This window comes from Vitis vinifera, chromosome 19 (assembly GCF_030704535.1).
Source record: "Vitis vinifera cultivar Pinot Noir 40024 chromosome 19, ASM3070453v1".
NCBI classification, from domain to species: domain Eukaryota; kingdom Viridiplantae; phylum Streptophyta; class Magnoliopsida; order Vitales; family Vitaceae; genus Vitis; species Vitis vinifera.
Window position 1 is genome coordinate 8,501,098 of NC_081823.1, and position 23,060 is coordinate 8,524,157.

A 23,060-nucleotide genomic window follows, 5' to 3' on the forward strand; every position below is an offset into this window, starting at 1 on the left:
TGGTGCTAGTACAACAGCTCTGGACCTTCTTGTCAGACAAGTTGGTAAATGCTCCCCAGGCCGGAGAGATGCGCGTTTATCAGTTGGTTGCTCTTGGTATTATTTGCTTTGTTAGTACCTACAATTGTGTCCATTACTTTGGAATTCGGATTTGTTGCCATTTCTCACGTCATATTTGGTTTTGGTTCATTTTAGACTCCATTTTGCTTATATCGAGCGCTGTTGAGGGAGATGGAGATGGAGCATCGAAACAAGTTGCTGCGGATCCGCCGTAAGTCACTTTATCCCAGCTTGCATGTATTGTGAAATTATTCAAATGATACGCGGAATGCGAGGTAAATGTTACCGAAGTCGATACCAACACTGGTAAAGGCCTGATTTCAGACCACTGGGGGAGAGCTGGGCAAAGAACCTTTTTCGATCGAGAATTTATGCATCATCCATCTAATCACTCAATACATTTATCTTATTTACACATTTATTTTAAAATGTCAATCATACGACACATCTAACAATTTCAATATATCCAAAAATATCCTTTTCAATATTCTCTTTTACTCCTATCTTTTTATTTTTTTCTCAGAATTTTCAAAAAAATGTTTAAAATTAGTTTTGATTAAAAATTTGTTTTGAAAAGATGTTATTTTTATTATATTTATGAAAAATAAATTATTTTTTAAAAACAATCTAGAACCATCTTTTAAAAACTATTTTGGGAAATGAAGTTGAATGGACCCTTATAAAGTTGTTATGTGGTGCTTCATTTTACTAATGATGACCCAAAATCCAAGAATTGGATTGGAAGCTTGAGGTTTCCCACTAGATTAAGAAAGCTGCTAATTTCCATGTGGTTCCAAAATCATTAATAATATAAGATGTCAAAATCCTCAAGCTAAAGACAAATCACTCCACTTAAGCTTAGTGGAGCACTCATTGCATTTACCACTAATCACCAAAGCCCCTTCCACCCCCCATGAGAAAAAAGAAGGATTAATTAATCACAATCCGGGGCTGTGCATGCTGTATACGTGTTTTGTGTTGAGCGAGTTGTAATCATAAGTGGGGGGCCTTCCCCATTTATGATTATCTTATATTTATGTGCGCAAAATAGTTACAACTTACAACCTCCTGTTGGTTCAAAAACAGTTTGGGGTCAAAATATTTTCTATGGAGTCACCTTTCCAAATTCATTGTCAAACTGCCCCTTTCATTCCATTAAGATATGACTCGCATAATACTATATTGAAATTGTACTTTGAAATTCTTTTGTATTAAAGTTGTATTTTGAAAATGTGGTTTCTGATTTTTCATTGAAGTTGAATTTTGAAATATATACTCTGTTTGGTAAATGTTTATTAAAAATATTTTTTAAGAATAGTTTTTGAAAATTATTCTTTAATATTTTGTAGAACAAAATTATGTTTAAGAATTTGAAATATTTTTAATATTTTTAAATATGTTTTAAAAATAATTTTATATCTATAAATTTATTTTTAATCATTATATATATTTGTATCAGTATTTTTAAAACAACTCTTAAAGAACATATAAAAATAATTTAAAAATGTTATCTAAAAATATCATACTTTATGTTATTAAGAATAAAAAAAAAAAACAGTTTTTGGTTATAAAACGTGTTTTTTTGTTATAAAGTGTCTCAAATTCTTAATTAGTATAAATTCATTTTTTTTTGTAAAGAATATTACCTAAAATATTTCGAGATTGATATATTATTGTAATATTAGACTTCTTTATATAATAAAGAAGGATGTTGGAAATATCTCTATAAATATTTTAGATCATGAGGGGAAAAAGTTATGAGATGGAGATGGACCTGTAGAGACTATATGAAGTGGATAGAGATGTGAGGAAGAACGAGGGGTACTCTGTGGAGCAAGAGGGCTTGTAGTAGAAACATGTGATGTTTCGAGAACCCAATAGTTATATTTGATTCTGTCCTCTATAATATTCTCTATTGTATAGTGGAATCATTCTCTTTCATTCGTGGACGTAGGCATGGTTGGCAGAACCACGTTAAAACCTCGTGTACCGTATGTGTGATTGTTTTATCTTTGTGTTCTTGAATTAACATTGTTGACATCAAAGCTTTTGTTGGCACTACATTTTTTAGTTTTTTTTTTTTTTGTTTTGAAAAAAAAAATGTTGGAAGAAAAAGTTGTAAAACAAACTCATAGCTTCTAATTTTGAATTGGAGTAGCATTTAAAATATTTGATTTTAGATTTTGTATCGAAATTGCATTTTTGAGGGGTTTCAACACAAAGTCGAAAATTGCATTTTCAAAATATGAATTTAATATTTTATGATATGGTTTTAATAAAAGTTTAAAAACAAATAACGTTAAATGAGGTGGCTCTCAAATGATATTAAAAGAGTTGGTTTGATAATAATTATGAATATGTTACTAACATAGCATAGAGCTCATTTGACCCCAAACTCCAATAAAAAAAACCAAATGAAGAACAAAACACCAAAATCCTCTCAACAACTTCAATTTAATATTTTGCAATTCACTAAGAGAAATTTGGCTTTAAAAAAAAAAGAATAATCTTCCAATAGCATGGAATTTGGATACAAGTCAATCAACTTACTCATATCATCTTGAATATCTAAGTCCCACTCTAATTTGAGGAATACTATTACGATACAAAAGTCATCCAACGGATGTTCTTTCAAAACCCTTGTGCGTGATTCTATTTAATAATAAACCTCCACACACCGCCCTTTTTTTTATTTTAGCCCTTTATTTGAAATCTAAGTATTTTAAATTTAAAAAAAATCAAGGAGTTGCGTGGTTGTAGCCGACCACGTGCCAGATGCTATTTCAACGGTGCAGATCAGCCGCCTCCCGACCAATCAAATGGCAATAAACTCGTCCTTGGGAACGCATACTTATCGACAAACAACGGCCCAGAGTCTTCCACGTGTAGCACTCGATGGCCTTATTAGAGCAATGATCCAACGGAGAACGGACCCGCCATTCGCTCCCCTAAACCTCTCCCCCCCATCCATTTCCCATTTTGCCCCTCCTCCGCCTCAGGTCTCGTCGGCGATATTCCAATCACTCTACCGCTCGTACTCCGCATTTTTCGTCTGTTTTTCGGGCATTGGACCGCCGATTTCAGTGAATTCCTGTGAGTCAAAAGCTTTCACTTTTCTTCTTCAGTTGGTTGTAGTGAAGTTGGAGAAAAATGCATTCTCATCTCTCTACTGCGTTTCTCAATTTTCTTTTTTCTTTTTTGTTTCTTTGGAATTTCAAAGTTCTTTTTAGTTTGAATTCTCGTTTACTGAAATTCTGATAGCTTCTTCTTATGGTTGTTTCAGTGTGGTTGAAGGTGTTTTTCTTGCTGGTCGAGACTCTACGTCGTCACCCCCAGAACCTTGGGTTTCATCGCTATGAATTCAACGTGTTTTCGTTGAATTCGAGACTTGGCTTAGTTTTTGTTTGCGCTTCTTGAGCTGAAAACCCTTATTCAACGTAATTGCTACGAAAGCGAACGCTGACTTCATACTGATATTCAAAACTGCAATTCTTTATCTCATAGTGTAGTCTCACTCTCTTGATTGTTCTCTTTACTGCTTTCTCCCTCGAATTCGAAGAATTCGCAATTGTTTCGTCGGATTCGATGGCGGATTCCGACAACGACTCCGGCGGCCATAACAACAACGCGGGCAGCGAGCTTTCGCCGCGAGAGCAGGACAGGTTCTTGCCGATTGCAAACGTGAGCCGGATCATGAAGAAGGCCCTTCCGGCGAATGCGAAGATCTCCAAGGACGCGAAGGAGACAGTGCAGGAGTGCGTGTCGGAGTTCATCAGCTTCATCACCGGAGAAGCGTCGGACAAGTGCCAGAGAGAGAAGCGGAAGACGATCAACGGCGACGACCTGCTCTGGGCGATGACGACTCTAGGGTTCGAGGACTACGTGGATCCGCTGAAGATTTACCTTCACAGGTTTCGCGAGATGGAAGGCGAGAAGACCTCCATGGGACGCCAAGGGGAGAAGGATGGTCCCAGCGCTGCTGGGGGCAATGGCAGCGTCGTGAATCCAGCGAACACCGGTAGTGGTGGTTTCGGGGAGACTGGGATGTATGGTGCGATACCATCAACGATGATGATGATGGGCCATCATCAGCATCAGGGGCACGTGTACGGGTCCAGCGCATACCATCCGATGGCAGCGGCCGGTGCCAATTTCGGGTCGGGTAAGGCCAATTCGGGTCATCCCGGGTCCGGACCCTCTGCGGGCAGACCGAGATAGCTATAATTGTGGATGATGAGACGGAAGGTGGACGAAGATTGTGACGGTAAAAAATTTAAAAAAAGACATACTTTTTGAGTTTGATTTTTCATACTGTTAATGAGCACCCTCATAGTTTGTATAAGCTGGTCATTCTCAGAGTCACAGTCATGCATTCATCTGGGCTACGCTCATCTTGCATTATCAAAAATAGGCGTGCTCAAGTTAGTTTTTCTTTTTATAGGTTTTTTTAATTTTTCTATTGTTGGGATGGTTGTTGCTTAATCCAGGGTTGTAGAGCTTTTATATATAGACTATGATTAGATTTGGGGTAGGTGATAGTTTTATGTGTTGTAACTCCAAAAAAGAAGGGAATTGTGTGTGAAGTGAGATTGTGACATGTATATCATATATCATAATCCCTAATGAATGTTTCACTTCTTCTGATTTCATTTTTCACTCATTTTTATGCACAAAAACAGGCAGGACAAGACCCAATTGCTGGGAGGATGAATATTTGATTTCATAACTTTCGGTAGGATGGACTATGGAGAAATGTGAAGAAAATATCAGCTGTATGCATCAAATGGTGTCCCTATCCTTGACAAAAAGTTGCATGTTGTAGAGGGCACTACGGGTACAGGAGTCACCCACTAGTACCATGAAATTAATGTCCACCGTTTTCCTTCTTGTTTTCAACTTTTGAAGCCTGAGAACGGGCAATACAAGGTAGTGGGGACTTGGTAGCATCTCAATTATGTTGACCAATCCACCAATGGAAGGGGCCTATGTCTCGGTCAACTGCAACAGTATGCTGCATTGGTTTTGTTCTTGGTACCCGCGAGCCTGTGTCTTACTCATATGATGAATGTGGAGGACACCATGATTAACCACCATGACTTTTTTTTGTTTCAAATTCAATATATTGCATTTTTAAATTTGGTTTTCTATTGTGAGTTGACTTGGAATGTCAACTTGCGTTTTGAAGAACGGGGTGAGTTGTTCATGGCTAACATGTGACTGACTGACTTTACGTCTATGTAGCTAGAATAAATTGAAGGAGAGTAGAAGAAGAGTCTCATCAACGGAAAAGGTGAAGGATCGGGGCAGAGAACAATATCCGAAGCTTGTGGTGGAGAGATTGAGAATTGACAAGATGTCACAAATCAGTCTTCAAAAGGTCCAGACCAATAATACCAGCAGGATTTTTTCTGTTTGATGAATAAGAGAACCAAATCAAATTCAAGAATTTTTCATGGACAAGGGTGGTTAGGGGAGGTTCCACCCAGGGCTCTCAGAAGCATGGAGCATCTAGCCTCCAGCCTGATGAAAACTTTTTAGACCCCCTCCCCCCTAACAGCATCTGGCCTCCAGCTTTAACCCTGAGATTTTTCTTTTGACTCTTAAATGAGTAACAAGCACTACTTTAAAAAGAATATTTGAAGTAAATGTATATCTGAAGCCCACCAAGAATCCATTTCCAACTCCCAGTGACAGCATATGCAAACCAAACTCCGCCAAAGGGAAAATGAAATAAATGCAATTCGTGCAGGTGAAGACATCATCCACCATGCATCCGTGCAAGATCACCGCTGACACTACCATCCAATGTGCTTTGCTCCATGAATAATAATTCACCGGGCACAAAATGAAGTCACCCAAAGCTACTAAAACCTTGAGGCACTGGGTTTAAAAATAAAAGTTCAATATTCTATTTCTACTTTGCGATTGCCATCGGGACAGGGCCCAGATTTTTATTTCTTCAATTTGGACTGCCAAAAATTCCCTACTCGATCCGGGCCCAGCCCAAAAGAGAGTACCCTGACCTGGACTACAGAGTTCAGATCAATGTACCTAGCAACTGCAAATCATTCACCATCTGATTGGGAGGAGGGAATTTGCAAAATAGAAAATCTCAAACAGCCATGATCAAGAGAGAAAGACAAGAACAGAACAAACACAAAGCTACAAACGGGGATCCTCATTATGAAAATTGGATAAACCAATATTCATTATATACAAGAGAATATACATGTACAATTCTCGGGTCAAAACAATTGCATTCATTGAATGCTGAGATTTCCTACATGATCTTAACAAAACAAGGAAAAGAAAAACATTGCGTGATTAACATCATGGTATGCTAACTAACAAGGAAGGGGTTAAAAAAATGATACAACAAAGTTCCAAAAAAAAAAAAAAAAAGGCACATTAGTAACATCCTCAGTGCTAAATCCTATTACATCACAATCAAACAGTAAGTTCTAAAACAATCCAGCACATCTCAGACTGCAGCAGTTTCAAGCCATAATCATCATCCACAACATTGGTTTGTTCAGATGCTAATTAACTAAAACATAAGTGCAAAGAAGTCTAACAACTCAAACAAAATGTTCCACTTCTAAATCAATGTTGGCTAACGAGTGTAATCCGTCATGGAAGGTTCAGGTCCTTTCTCCAAGAGAGAGCCCAGAGTTCTGCTCAACAGCTTCAGTTCCAAAAGCAATTACTGTTCAAGCTATGAAACAAAAACAAATATGTGTTAGTAATATTTGCAATTGGCTTTACAGTTGTTCTTAATACAATCAACAGTGTGTGGCTTCTGAGGAATTCTAAAGGGCATAAAATCTTATAAAAACAAACATATTTTCAGGAAATATACAATTCCCATCAGTTAAAACCAAAAAGTGCAAACAGAACTGCTGAGTAGGGTGACTGGTTAATCTAGAAAGTAGCGCAACTGCAAAGCATTTCAGGCCAAATGCAACACCCATAAAAATTCTGGAACAAAAATTCCACTCCCAATCACATTTTTATTTTTTGAATGTCACTGGGAAAAGATTACAACTCAACAATTAAGCCTTGTAAATTGGAAATATGGGCTCTACATTTAAGAATTTGTCACAGGGCAGAAAATTAAATTTTATTTTTATTTTTTCTCTTTTATACTAGATCCAGCAATAGAAAACCCAATTTGATTATAAATGACAGTCATGAATCTAGTCAAGGGTCTGCAAGAAAGGAGATCGGTATTTAGTTGCTTTAATTTAGCTATGTTTTGGCATGCAGTATAACAACTTGTTGGTCTTGTTCAAATCAGAATAGTTTGTGAACATTTGCTGTCAGTTAAAACCATGAGAACCGCTTCTACCTGTGTTGCAAGCTAAAGCGATAGGTTGGGGGCTACACTAGCTCAAAGTTTTCCATCTTATGATTTTCTTCTGTGTATAGAAACCAATAGATACCAATAGCAGCCTGAGTAGCAGGATTAATTCTAAAGGCAAGTGAAAGATACAATACAAGATAGAGGCTGTAGAAAAATGGTACCAGAGATTTATAAATAAAAAGTCAAAATAATATCATGATATCATCAGATAGATCATATTTATACAAATAGAGTAATTAACACAAATGCAGCAACCAACAGACCTAGAAAGGGGAGTGGTACATTAAGATCTTTGTCTTATATACATGACTTAACATGTAAGACTTGAGCAAAATGAGAGAAGCTGGAACCTTTGTTGTCAAAAACTTGAGATACAACAGGATACATATTTCAGGTACAATGATACGAAGAACAAATATCAATTCCATCTTAAGAATGCTATAAGATACATAATGTGACAATTGATATGTAAATCCAACAAGACTTTGACTGTTTCTTATAGTCGAGAAAAGTCCTATTACAATTATTTTTTCCCTTCAAAAGTTGTTATATTTTTGTTATCTTTAAGGTTAAGGGCACAAACAAAATGAAGTGAGACAATGCTTCATGGAACTGTTGCACACATGCACTGGAGATTGAAGTTGTTCATTGCCATTGAGAAGATATAATTTGAATGAAACATATGTTACCTAGATGAGTGAGTTGACCACCTTTAAGGATGATGATGAATAAGAGCATAAAGACCTTTGTTTAATATATTTTTTTCCTTCTTATTTATTTATTTATTCTTTTAGAGGATGGTAATGAATTTGGAAAGCTAGAACTTTTGGCATAACACATAATCACATTTACATCAATGGCATGCATATGCAATACTTGTATATATGATCATAGGTATATTGTTGGGGATATGAAGGAACTTCACACTATTCACATAAAAATACATATTGCTTTAGAAAGGGCTTGTTGAAGCTTGGGACTTAGAATTAAAAAGACTAGAAAGTTTATTTTGTGGATTATATAAATTATGCTTTAAAATGCCACTTTGAAAGTTGATTACATCAGAAATTTAATCTTCAACACAAACATTTTTTATATCGAAGAATGGTCATATCCATCTCTTTTATCCATACTGTCATTTATGATATTGGTTATAGGTTGCTTTATATCTAATTCTTAGAAATTATATATTCTGACATGCAATAACACTTCTAATAATACTTTTTTCTATATAGGCATAAAAATACTTCCAGTACATAATATGAAAAGATATGAAATCAACACATTAACATGATTTATTAATGGACAAGTATGTCTAGAACTAAATGAAATAAGCTGGTATCTATAACTCCATAAAATCAGCAAATAAAGCAACATTTTATGCAACCGTGGTGGTAGATAATTAAAAAATAAGTATTAAAACCAAAATAAGTGCAATATAGATATGTGCACACAAATAATGCATCAATGACTTGTTCAAAGCCACAAAATACAAATTACCATGTGCACTATACATGCCAAGAATGCACATTAGAAAATCAATAATAAAATAAGCAGAAAGGTACTGAAATAACAAAGAATTCATAGCTAAAGAAGTTACCTTTTCATGCCAGAAAAAAAACCATGCTCCTAAGAAAGAAGCCATCAAGAGATTCTGGGTAATGCAGGGAGAAGTGGGAATAACCATTCAACAAATCCGGGACCGGATGAACACAACTTGAAAGATAGTTCACACGAGCATGACGAATCCACAGTCCATTATGTTTCTTTTTTTTTTTTGTCCTTCCTGGAAGAACAGACTCCAGAAAGAGAAGCAACTCCTAGGTTACTCAGAGGTTAGCCGTCGCCTCTTCCCATAATCGGCATCCCTTGATCTTGATCGTTGTTCTTCCTCTTGTGATAATCGTGATTTGCTGTGTGTTCGTGATGATCGTCCCCTATCCCATTCATCATCATGTTCTGATTCACGGTCCCTATACCTATGATGATCAGCATATCTGTCTCTGTCTTCCCTGTATCGTTCCCGATCACGGTCACGATCCCTATCCCGATCACGCTCCCTATCACGGTCCCGTTCGCGATCTCGAGAACGTTCCCGTTCTCGATCACGCTCCCTATCACGATCACGACCAATATCTCTATCTTCACGATGCTTTCTTTCAGGCCAATCATTTTCATGAACCAGATCTTTTTCCCTAGGCATGTCTCTATCAAACCCTTGTTCTCTATCATCTCGATATCTTCTGTCAGAGGATCCTGACCAGTCCCGTTCAGATCCTCTGTCCTTTTCCTTCATTGTGTTTTGCCAGCCTCCCCTATCATGACTTACCTCACCATACTGATGATCAGATCCCGCTTCCTCCCCATAACTAGACTCCCCAGCTCTCCCACCATGCTCATCACCAGCCCATCCAGCCATATTTGGATCCGACCACATCCCCATATTAGGTCCCTCAACACTTGTCGCCGGCATCATCCCCATTCCATTCATGGGCATCCCTCGTCCAAAGAATGCTGGGTTCACATGAGGAGCTACACCAGGCAAACCAACTCCTCCAACAGGTGGGAATGAAGACAATATTCCTGAAAAGGGTGGTGTTGGTCCAGCAGGAAAACCTCCATAGCCACCCATTCTTGCCATAGGGGCCCCAAAGGATGGATCAAAACCCTGCCCCATCATTGTTTGAGGATGCAACAAAGGAGGCGTTGCAGCAATACCCTGCCCAAATCCATTTCCACCATTCCCCATTATACCCCTCCCACCCATTCCCCCAGACCTATTTCTCATTGGACCAACTGGCCCTCTACCTCCCATCCCCTGGGCATTGCCTCTCCCCCAATTACCTCTACCATAACCCCTATTATTATCCCCACCTTGAAAATTCCCGCCTTGTTGAACATTGCTGCCACCAGGTTTTCCCCCACCGTCACCCTGCCCCCTCCTCCCTTGAGAAATGTTAGTCTGGGCCATCTGCTGATTTCTATTCACCTGGGCCTCTCCCATTCTCTTAACACTATAAGGTGATGCAAATGCAACAACACAAGGTCGCCCATTAAAGAGATGCCCATTCATTCCCTCTTTACAAGCTGTGGCTGCAGCAGGATCATAGAACTCAACCTGACAATATCCTTTAGACTTCCCACTCGCCTTCTCATCAAAGAACTTGACCTCCTTCACCACCCCATACTTACATAGCTCTGCCTCAAGCTCAGCATCCGTTGTCCACCAATGTAAATCTCCAACAAAAAGTATTGTCCCACCACCACCACCACCACCACCACCACCTCCACCACCACCTCCACCACCACCACCACCGCCTACACTGCCACCAATGCCATTGTTGCCAACCACATACCCACCTGTATTTCCATTCACATTTCCGCCTCCTTGCCTTGCTAAACCCTCGTTTCCAACACTCCCGACACCACCACCATGTGGTTGTTGCTGCACGATCCCTTGAACCCCTACCGTATTGTTCACAGTCTGCTCCTCAAAATCACTAGTTTTTATGGACGACTGCCCTAATTGAACCCTCATCCCACCTCCACCAACTGTAGCTCCCCCTTGCGACGCACCACCCGGTCCTTTCACGCCCATCTCATTCCCTCTGTACCCCACACTCTGATAACCCTCCAATCTCACAGAAACCCTAGCCCCACCCTCAGAAACGCCTACCGCCACATCCTTCTCAAACTTCCGCTCTGCACCTCCGCCAACATCACCACCCACTCCAGGTATTGACATACCCGCCGCTGGGGGCAGCGTCGGGGGCACTGATGGAACCGCGGGATCAATCTTGTTCTCCTCCACCTCGTTTCTAAAGCCTAAATCTTCATTTTTACGGAGAGATTGAAGAAAACCCTCGCCTACATTCACATCATTATAAAGATCCTCGTAGTCATCGTCTTCCTCGCCGATAAAACCCTCGTCGGCAACGGCGGAGATCGCCTCGTTCCGGTGGAACTGATCCCCCGGATCTCCCCCGTCGCCGAACCCACCTCCGTCGCCTTCCTCCACACTCATCCTCCAGGGTTTTCACCAAAAATTTTAAGCGTTTTTCAGAACTCAATCCAAAGCATTTTCTACGAGACAACAAATATAAAGAAACAGAGAAGATCGACAGAGAGATGAGTTTCAAGATCTTACCAGGGAAAAGGAAGAGAAAGAAAGTTTTGGAGAGAAAAAAAAAAAAGGAAACCCTAATCTGGAAACTTGCGAGAGAATGAATTTTCTCGCCTAATCTACCTAGCCGAGAAATTGCTAACATGCGCTGGCCGCGTCATACGCACTCTTTGTTTTCTTAATTACGTCAGCTTTATGGTGCACAACATTTTCTAATAATTTCATAAGCGATCATAATAATAATAATAATAATAATAATAATAAATATTTTGCATGCCTCATTATTTTTATGATTACTACAATTCCTTTTATTTAAAAAATATATAATTTTAACTAGAAAATAAAATAAAAACATGAAAATAATTATAATTATTAATTACAATAATTGTTCAAAAATTTTAATATTGAATTATCAATTTTAATTTATAATAATATAAAAGCCACAATCTAAAAATAACTAATAATTTTTTTTAATGAGATTTAAAATATATTTAATAGTAATTTTAAGAAGTGTTTTTAATATTTTAATATTTAAACTTTTTATTAAAATAATTATGTAATGCATTCTTATAATTTTTAATAAAAAATAAAATACAATAATAATTTTTTAAGATATTTATAATTTTAATAAAAAAAATATTGAAAATTTTAATTTAATTTGTTAAAATAATAATTCAGCATAAAATTTTAAGAGAAAATATGATTTAAAAAAATAATAACAATTTTATAGTAAAACATATATAGTTAAATAAAAAGTGGGACTTATTAGGTTTATCTTTTTCTGAAAAAAAAAAAAAAAAAGAGATGGCGGCATACGATTGGTTGGTTGACCGACACGATATAGACTTCACTATTTTCTATCGTGCGCCTTGCGCACACTCGTAAGAGAACAACAAGTGTGCGGCTAAACTGATGGCCGCTAGTGGGCCCAAGTGTGAAGTGGGTCGGTCTGGTCCTCACAGTTGGCCCAATGGGGTTTTCGTTAGCTTATGGGCCCCACATGGACTGAATAATTTAGGAACAATTGATTGTTATTTATGAAATTTATAGCTTGGTTCTCCGAAAATATGAAGTAAAGTACGAGGTAAAGAAAATAAAGAAGAAAAATGGAAGAAAAAAAAAAGATTAAAAATTAATAAATTATTTTATTTGTTACTTCAAACTCAAATCCTTATTTTTCCTTATTTATATAAATATTAAATAATTTTAAAATATATAAAATTTTAATTAATTTTAATTATATTTTATTTTTCTTTCCTATTTTTTATATTAAAATCAAACATAATAAAATGATTTTTCTTAATATTTTTTCCCTTAATACATTTTGGAACAAAACATATTCTTTATGTTGTTTTTATTATCACGGAGTTTAAATGAATAAATATATGTAATTTGAAACTTGATTAATATATTTGAAAGGGATATTTGAAATTAATTTTAAAAAATCATAAAATAAAAAAAATAGTAGAAAAATAATGACCTATCTACAAATATTGATTATCTTAATTAAATAAAAATATTCTTCAATTATATTAAGGGAATATAAACTAGTAAAATAAAATATTTCATAAAATTAAAAATTAAATATTTAAAATTGGTATATAATTTTAATGAAAAAAAAATTGGAAAGATAAAATCAATTTAAAAAATTGAAAATTTTTGAAGTTATAAAAAGTGGAAAATATTTTTCTTACCATAAAATGAAATAAAAGGCAACTTAATTGGCAAGTTTATAAATTAGAGAATTTAGAATTAATATAAAAAGAAGAAATAATTTTTTTAAAAAAATTAAATCAATAGGATAAAATACTTATGGATTAGTCAATATTATAATTATGGTAAAAATTTAAAAAAAAATGAAATTTGAATACCATAATGAATTGATGGAAAAAATATGAATGAAATTAAATGAAATAATAGGAATATTTTGAGGAAAAGAACTTTACAAACATTTGACCTTACAAAATAGAAATTTAAAAGGGAAATTAGGTCTCCCGGCCCGACCCGATGTTGACCAGGCCATTACAGGCCAACGTGCCGGGCTAGCACTACCCACTTCAAAATCGTGTCGGGTCGAGCCGACCCATGCAAGGAAAGAGGTGGCCCAGCATGGCCCATAGGTCCACGGGCTAATCATGACGGCTGGTCGTGGCTCATGGGCCACCCACTTTGTTAAAAATTTAAATTTAATTTTTGAAGTCATTTTTTCTTAAGTTTTTTTCATTATTAAATAATAAAAAAATTTGTTACTTTAAACACCTTTAATAATTATATTTTTTATTTTTTATACACCTCTAATAATTATACTTTTTATTTTTTACATTTATATTTATCGAGTTTGTGATTGTAAAATTTATAGAAATGTTAGTTTTTTGTTTTTAAAAATAGTAAAAAAAAAAAAACCCATATTTGAATTTGTTTATTTTTTATCAAAATAAAAATAAATTTCAAATGATGGAATAAAAAAGGAAATTAAATATAAAAAATAATTCTTTTATTCAATATTTCAACAAATTATATGAAAAAATAAGGAGAAAAAAAAAAAGCGAGAATTGCATCACTATAGTTTGAGTACATCCCAAGTAGGTTGGCACCCACTCAACTATCAATCATATGCATTACTCAATCTTTAAATTTTTTCATCACTATTTTGATAATAACAAAATAAAGAATTAAGGAATAATAATTTAAAATAAAGGCTATGCGGGAATAATGCATCTCAGAGTTAAAGGTTCATTGTTCAAGAGGATAATACATATCATCATGCAAGACATCAAGATCAAGATATGGGCTTTTATCTTTTATATATTCTTTCAATCAATTGTAAGGCTGAGAAAAAGGTGCACTAAAAGATGAACATTCACATCAAGCTTTTCCTTGCATAAAAAAATGTCCATTGAGGAAAACATTTTCTTCAAGAACAATTTATCAAATGATTATGAAAATTGAATTATTTTCCTTGCACTTAAAAAGGGTTTTCAAAACTAGGATCATTCACCTCAAAACCTTTAATTCATTTGGAAACATTTTTGGGCTTTTGGAAGATAGCAACAGACAGTATAGTTGATCAAGTGGTTGATTGGAAAGTTGATCAAGTGTTGGGATAGAGTTTTAAAAGCATGACATAATGTAATAATAAATGTATTTCATTATTATATTTATTATAATTTTGGTTTTCTCTTTACTATCCATTTATAGATTGTATATGTTGAGTATTCAAGGCCGCATCACTTGTATTGTACATGATTTAGGTGCATTATGAATTGCACGAAAATTTTAAGGGGTTTCTTGTAAGTTGATGACTCGTTCATAACTATTTCATGGACTCAAGCAATTTATTTAAAGTTGTAGTGCACTTTCTCCTAAATTGAGGGATAATTCGTCTTGGTCGGACTAAGTTTCCTATGGTAGGTGCATTAGTATTTGTAGTGATACATTAAACATGACCTATAATGAGTAATAGCATGAGTTATCAGGTAGTTAAGACTTCACCAAGGAGCTCTCAATCTTGACAGAATATTGAACTAATGCTGAAGTATTTAGTGGCTTTGATATTGGGTGAGATTTTAAGGTAATCATATATTTCCTATAGATTATGTTTTTATTGATAAATGTAGGTGATAACAAGTATTATCAAGATAGACACTATGATATTTCATGGGTTTAAGACAGTATATCCCCTTAGATTATCCTAGGGACATATGATCACGAACTTTGTGGTCGTAGTAATTCCTTAAGTGGAATTTGATACATGTTTTTAGAGAGATAAAGTATCTTAATTGATCACATAATAGGAAGATATAAAATTCAATGATTGTAGAGATAATATTGAAACATTAATAGCATTCACCTTGTTATATTACGTCACCAATTCATAGGGAACTTACATACAATCGTTAGTGGGTCATAAGCCTAAGTTTTTTATCTTGATATAATATAATAGGATATCAAAGTACAATTAACTCCCTGTAATGAGATGTTGAGTCAAATTAAGAACTGGATTATGAGAGAATCAACATTTTCCCATAGGTCTTAGTGACTTGAGCTCATATTTCTTAGTGACACATTATTTGAGGATATTTGGGTTCTTTATTCATATTTATGCATAAGAGCACTATATTAAATATGTAAAGTTAGATAAGAGTTTATGAATGATCTTTTTGAATTGGGCTAATTAATTAATTGAAGTTCAACTAAAAAACTAATTAGAACTCAATGGACTAGATTAAGTAACTCAAGCCTAAGATGGATTCAAGTCACTTAAGTTTATAGACAAGCCTATAAAAACCCCATGAAGGCTTAGGACTTATAGTGTATTTTTATTATTTATTGTTTATTTATTTATTTTACTATTTAGTCTTTATGAAAGAGGAACCCTAGTCTCCATCCTTTTAGAGAGGATTCCACCATCTTCATATGCCAAGGTCCAAGAGTGAGTCATTAGAAGAAAGATTATAAGCTCTTTGAGATCCACACCACCATTTTCATCAACTAGAATTGATTTGATAACATCCATATCATAGTTATTAATTTTGTGTATCTAATTCTAAGGTTCAAATTTTTGAATGCTTTCGTTGCATAGATTTGATCCCTAAGATAATCTTGGATGCACTCTAACGATCCAAGGCTTGGAATGGAGTAGTCTAGAGATTCCAACACCAAGTGTCTTGGTGAGTGCTTCATTGCCTTTGTTAATATTTTATTTTATTTTATATTATATTATATTTTTTATATTCCAAAACATATAGATAGTTATGGAAACCTTTTTGGCACAATAGGTGGAGGTTAATCAATTCACAAGCGTCTCTCGTAATGGTCTTTTGTTGTGCATTACATGCTTCAATGGCTAGCTAGGTACTGAATTGTTGATTAAACCAATTGACATTTTACTCAAATGGCCAGTTGGCTTCCAAATGCTATGTAAAATATCCTTATTTCACATTTATGGCTCTTCACTAATCTATTATTGATCCCATTTGAAAGAGTTTACTTTAGTTTCTTAGTCATATATTGACTTGTGTCAAATTTTCTCAATGGTTAAGATGTGTTAAATCAATTTGAAGTTATTAAACTTTTCTTGTATATGTAGTTTAAAGTGTATGAGTGGAAAGAAAAAGATAAAAAAGAAAAATTAGTATTTATGGCAAAAGAAAATGTCATTTGTAATAATAAAAAAATCTAAAGGAAAAATTGTAAATATAATTAAAAAAAATGTAAAAGAAAAAAAGCTATGTTTTTCTTGATTATATAAGAGTAATCTATATAAAAATTAATTATTTAATTACTAAAAACTCATAATAATAATAATAATAATAAATCTGATAAAAAACATATTCTAATAAGAAAATGTATAGAAATTATTTGGTATATTGGTTGAGGGTATTTTTGGTATCTGATATATTAATTGATGGTATTTTCGTGTAAAAAAACGTAAAATACGCCATACCTTTATAATTTTTTTGTCAAAATAAAGAAAAACAATTAAAGCTTTACCCTAATTAATAAGCAAATAAATTATTTATAATATATTAAATTGTAAATTTAAAGTTAATCAATTAAGAATATCACCCAAGAGGAGGGTGAATTGGGTTTTTGAAAATAATTTCCAAACACATTGAATTTAAATGAATTAAAGAGCAATGAATAAAAAGATGGAGTTAGAGAAAAACAAACATAATGTTTTAAATTGGTTTGACACTTCTTACTTTCGTTTACTCTCCTCAAACTCCAAAGTGAGGGTTCCACTATCTTTAATGTTTCAACTAAGTTTTCAACATTCTATACTTGGATGTCGGCTCTAATGGGTGCTCCAAAATCCTTTTGAGTATACCTCAACTTGGAGCTTTGAATGCTCATAATTTCACTTTAATAACAATGAAAAAGACTCTAACTCTAGCTCAATAAATGAGCAAATACAAAAGGAAAACTAAGATGAATGACAAGAGTGAACTAAGATGGTTTTCAAGTGATGAATCAATGTACTAAGTATGAAAAAGAGAGCTTTTAATGAGAAACAAGTAGTCAAGAAGATGATTGGAGGTGTTTTCATACAATAAATGAAGTGGAACTTTCAATTTATAAATTTTTATCATTGGACACCAAAAAGACACCAACTAACCTTGTTCGGACAAGCTCCGGTTCAATCAGTTGACTAGTCGTTGGGTATTTACCGCACTACAAATGACTGTTGAGCCTTATTCGAACCTTGATTAGACAAGGATTATCCTCAACCGGGAAGATAAGCCTTATGGAAGAAAGATAAGGTTTTTGTTCACACTTAAGCGATCTTCGACTAGGAAAAGGGAATTGGCTAAACCAATTGGTCACAACCTTGACCGAGTAGACAGAAAAGACTCAAAACCCTTCATTTTTTAAACTAATTTTTTCTAACACTTAGACAACAACTTTAGAAATATCTTATGACTAATTTTGAGAGGATTTGCCTAAGGTTTTTAAAGATATACTTGAGTTTTGATGAAATAGACTTTCAGATAACTAAGTATAAAAAATGATGCATGAATAGGTTAAGATTCCTAGGTGCACTCAAGTATCCATCTTACATTGAGTACCTAGACATGAATAATCTTCATGCACACTTGATTTCGTACTCTTTTGATCCTTTGATGAGTAAATTGACTTTCACATATAATACCTAAAACTTATTTTGATTTTTAACTATTAACGAACTTAACTATGTTTTGTTATTATCAAAACTTAGGAAAATCTTTGGGCTAACATAAATTAGTACAAAAATCAAAATTATATGAAAGAAAAAAAAAGGCTAATAGATTAATAAATATTAAACTCAGATAACTACATATAAATAAAAAATCTACGTAACTAAAAGTTAAGTAATTATTATTCATAATTAGAAGTTATGAAAATAATAAAATTAACATTTATTTTTTTCTACAAATTAAAATTTTATATAGCTAGAAGCCATATAATCATTAATTTATCAAAATAACAATATTAATTTCTTTTACTAGCTATAGACTACCAATTTTTTTTCTTGATCGGTTTATTATTGTATAATGTGTGTAATCAGTACTTATAATTCCTAGATTATTATCGTTAAATGTAATTTTTTTAATCTCTTTATTATGTGATTATTATTGTATAATGTATGTGATTTTTTTATATGATGTTATTGTCAAATTTAATTTGTTTATTATTGAAAAACAAAAAGAGAAATAAAAAGATTTAAGTTTGAAATGACAAAGACTTCTTATATAAGAACTTTTTGCAATAAACTTGTGCAAATTTATTTTAATGAAGGTATATTGATTTATATATTTGTAGTAAATAACATCTATAATAGAAGACTAAATTAATGGAAAGTTTTATTATTAAATTATTGGAATGTATAAAGTTTAAAAATATTTAAATCAAATATGTAGAACAAGGTAGAACATGAATCAAATTCCTCTCTCCAAATTCCTCTCTTCTTAACCATAGACCCATAAATTTCATAACTAGAAGTTATGTATATAACCTTCTCATAACTAGAAGTTATGTCAAATTCTCGTAACCAAAAGTTAGTAACGTAAAATTATGTAAAATGTTATATTATTTCTCTCTTAATTAGAAGTTATAAAAACATAGTCATAACTCGTAATATCATTTCATCCTTATAACTACTTATAAGTAGTAGTTTTCTATTAACAATTATGCTAAAATTATTTTATATACTCAAGAATCAATGTTTTCAGAACCGGACCGGTCATTGAACCGAAAAAGTTATTGGTTCATAGTTCACTGGTTGGACCGGCGGTCGAACCGCGGTCGAACCGGTGACATCATAAATGTATTTTTATTATTTTATATATTATTAAAAATTAATAAATTAATAAATTCTATCTAAATTGTTACCAAATGCAACATCATCCCCGACTTTTTTATGACATGAATCAGTATGTAAATTATTCCCCGCACCAACCAAATAAAACATCATGCCTGACTTTTTTTATAAGTAATAATCACATGAAGAATTTTATATGAAAAGAATTTTAAAACAACAATGTATTATCTTAAGACCCGATGCCTTTATTTATTTATTTTTTCTTTCTTTGGAGCTAAGCGCCACTGCATCTTAACAGTTTCTCTGGTTGGGATCGAATCACCACAACCCCCAAGTTTCTGAGGCATACTCTTCTTGCCCAGCTATCCGGTACAATCTCCTTCACTTAAATTCTCTAAGAAAACTCAAACAATCTCCAAAAAAATTTTAGGTTTCTATTCGGTTGAAATTGTGGGCTTGTGTTCTTGATGCTATTTGTTGAAGTAGAGAGAGGATTATTGAGAAACAATGACTTGACTTTTCCATTGATTAAGAATGAATATATATACACAAAACCTAAAACACAAAAATAGGAAACAATCTACCCAAAACACAAAAATAGGAAACAATCCTAGAATTAGGGGATTACAACAAAAATAGGAAGTTACAACTAATTACAAGAATTTGAAAATAGAAAGAAAATATATTGTAATGAATTCTCTAATATGCACCATCAAGATGGAGCTCCAGAGGAGAAGCCAATCTTGACCCGTAATTCTTGGAAGCTGCTTCGTGGAAGCGATTTAGTAAGAGCATCGACAAGTTGATCTGCTGAAGAAACATGAGTAACACGAAGAGCACCTAATTGAACTTGATCCCGAATAAAGTGATAGTCAATTGCCACATGTTTCATGCGCGAATGAAAGACTAGATTAGAGTAAAGATAGGTGGCACCAACATTGTCACAATAGATAACATGCGGCGTAGGTAGAGTGACGCTAAGCTCTGTGAGAAGGGAACAAATCCAATTGATTTCTAAAGTAGTAGCGGCAACTGATCGATACTCAGCCTCTGTGGATGACCGAGCAACTGTACGTTGTTTCTTGGATGACCAAGAAGTTGGATAACGACCAAAATAGACAATATAGGCACTCGTAAAGGTATAGTCGTCTTTGTTGCCAGCCCAATCTGCATCTGAGAAGGCATGAAGAGAAAGTGTATTTGCCTTATGAAGAAATAATCCATGAGTCAATGTGCCACGTAGATATCGAAGCAGTCATTTTGTAGCATTCCAATGTTTAGACGTTGAACGATGCATGAATTGGGATAGCTTGCTAACAGCATATGATATGTCTGGGCGAGTGAGGCAAAGATACTGTAGACTGCCAACAGGGTTCTATATTTTGTGCAGTTAGTCAAAGCTGTACTTGAATGAAGTTTGAGATTTCCATCTGTAACAAATGGTGTAGCAACAAGTTTTGCACCAGACATTTTTGTCCGAGCAAGAAGATCAGAGATGTAGCGCCTTTGAGTAAGCAACACACCAGATGGAGTGGTAAGAACCTCAATGCCGTGAAAGTAGGAGAAGACGCCAAGATCCTTGATTGAAAATCTTTGTGACAGGAGGTCAATGTAGCACTGAATAATATTGGTGTTGGTACCTGTGATAATAATGTCATCCACATAAGTAGATATATAGTAATGTCACTTGAGTGGAGAATAAATAGAGAAGTGTCTGCATGAGAGTTTGTGAACCCAGACTCAATGAGGAACATGTGAAGTTCAAGATACCAAGCACGTGGGGCCTGCTTGAGTCCATATATAGTCTTATTTAATTTGCATACATGTGTTGGATTGTCTCTATCAACAAATCCGGAAGGCTGGGCCATGTAGACATCTTCGAAAAGATGGCCTTGAGGAAAGACATTATTAACATTTAACTGTCGCAATTTCCAACCTTTACTGACCGCCAGGCTTAGAACAAGCCGTATTGTTATAAACTTGACAACCAGACTAAAGGTGTCATGATAATCCACGCCAGGTCGCTGATGAAAAACTTTGGAAACTAATCTGGATTTGTACTTGTTAATAGAGCCATCAGGAAGCCGTTTAATACGAAAAACCCACTTACATCCAACAAGATTCTGCATAGAAGTAGATGGAACAAGCTTCCAAGTTCCATTCCGAACAAGAGCATCAAATTCATCATTCATGGCTTGTCTCCATTTGGGATCGGTGAGGGCTTGGTTAACAATATGAGACTCAATGTCTAATGGTTGAGAAAGGACAACAGTGAGATTCATCTTGGTTAGGGGTTTGTGGATGTTATTTTTGGCTCTAATGGTCATGGGATGGGTATTTTGATGGGTGGATAAAGTTGTGGTTGACTCAAAAGAGGTCTTAGAATTGTGTGGTTCTGGTGGTAAACGGTCGATTGGTGAGGAGGGGCGGTCGACCAGTTAGGCATTTTGGGACGGATGTTGACATGAGGAATCCCTATGTGGAGGCGTATTGAGTGAACCATTTGAAATTGTTAGAGTTTGGACCAGTGGAAGCCGGTTGGAAATGAGCTCTGGGGTGGGACGAGCTAGATGGGATTGGTGAGTGGTAAAGGGAAAAGTGTTTTCAAGAAATTTGACATGACGAGAAATATTGGTTTTAAAGGTGGACAGATCAAGACAAATATAAGCACTTTGTGTTGAAGAGTAACTAAGAAAAACAGAAAGAGTGGAACGAGAGTCAAGTTTATGTTGAGAATAAGGACCAAGCCACGGATAACATAAGCAACCGAACACCCGAAGTTTAGTGTAGTTGGGTGGAGACTCAAAGAGTTTGTCAAAAGGAGATGAGAGATGTAGTGTGGGTGTGGGCATATGGTTGATGAGATATACAGCAGTGACAAAGGCGTAAGTCCAAAAAGTTAGAGGCATCGATGCATGAGTGAGAAGAGATAGATCGGTTTCAACAATATGGTGATGACGTCGTTCGAAAAGACCATTGTGTTCAGGTGTATGTGGTGGTGTAGTAAGATGGGATATACCATTGGTGGAAAGAAAATTATCAAGGGCTTGATATTCACCACCATTATCTGAATAGAGGGTAACAATTCAGTGTTTAAATTGGTTTTCGACTAATGCCTTGAAACGCACAAAGACATCATACACATGAGATTTCCGTTTAAGTGGATAATATAAAATATACCGTGTATAATGATCAACAAAAATAATATAGTACTCAAAACCATCAACAGAAGAAACAAGAGAGGTCCATACATCAGAAAAGAGAAGTTCAAGCGAATGGAATGAGGTTAAGGTAAAAGACGAAAATGGAATTTTATGACTTCTATTACATGAACAGGCATTACAATGTGTGGAAGAGGATAACGAACTAGACAATAATAGTAAAGAAAACTTAGAGACAATATTTTTCATAATAGTAAATGATAGATGACCTAGTCTAGAGTGCTACTCGGACGAAGTGGTCTTGACACTGGAAAATGCAAGCAACGGTGAAGAGGAAATAGAAGGGAATGTAGTCGGCCACTCATATACGCCATCCTTAGGTTCACCCATCAAAAGGATTTCTCTCGTGTTTAGATCCTTCACCTGAAAAGCAGAGGGTAAGAATTCAACAAAAACATGGTTATTAGTGCAAAATTGATAAATTGAAATAGGTTCTTTTGCATGGAAGGGACACAAAAAGATGTTTTGTAAAGTAAAGGTGCGAGAGGAAGT

General features: G+C 34.7%; 2 protein-coding genes across 3 annotated transcripts; one reads left to right on the top strand and one right to left on the bottom strand.

Moving 5' to 3' along the window:
- Window positions 1-2,972: 2,972 nt before the first annotated feature.
- LOC100251431 (nuclear transcription factor Y subunit B-3) lies at window positions 2,973-4,709 on the top strand. 2 transcript variants are annotated; one of them, XM_059735327.1, is made up of 3 exons: window positions 2,973-3,153; window positions 3,344-3,497; window positions 3,620-4,709. In XM_059735327.1, exon 3 carries the CDS (start codon window positions 3,646-3,648, stop codon window positions 4,276-4,278), a length of 633 nt encoding a protein of 210 aa, XP_059591310.1. In that variant the 5' UTR covers window positions 2,973-3,153; window positions 3,344-3,497; window positions 3,620-3,645; the 3' UTR covers window positions 4,279-4,709. The 2 variants fall into 2 exon arrangements, with proteins under 2 accessions (XP_059591310.1, XP_003634760.1); XM_003634712.4 differs by having other exon boundaries at window positions 3,344-4,709.
- A 1,532-nt stretch (window positions 4,710-6,241) lies between these two features.
- On the bottom strand, window positions 6,242-11,725 carry LOC100246290 (uncharacterized). The gene is made up of 2 exons (XM_010646266.3): window positions 9,024-11,725; window positions 6,242-6,775 (listed from the first exon to the last, which is right to left on the bottom strand). The coding sequence occupies exon 1, from the start codon at window positions 11,445-11,447 to the stop codon at window positions 9,249-9,251; it is 2,199 nt and encodes a 732-aa protein (XP_010644568.3). The 5' UTR covers window positions 11,448-11,725; the 3' UTR covers window positions 6,242-6,775; window positions 9,024-9,248.
- Between the last annotated feature and the right edge of the window lie 11,335 nt (window positions 11,726-23,060).

What these genes read in the sequence shown, in the direction of transcription:
- LOC100251431 (XM_003634712.4), top strand. Translation starts at nt 3,646, where the DNA reads ATGGCGGATTCCGACAACGACTCCGGCGGCCATAACAACAACGCGGGC.
- LOC100246290 (XM_010646266.3), bottom strand. Translation starts at nt 11,447, where the DNA reads ATGAGTGTGGAGGAAGGCGACGGAGGTGGGTTCGGCGACGGGGGAGAT.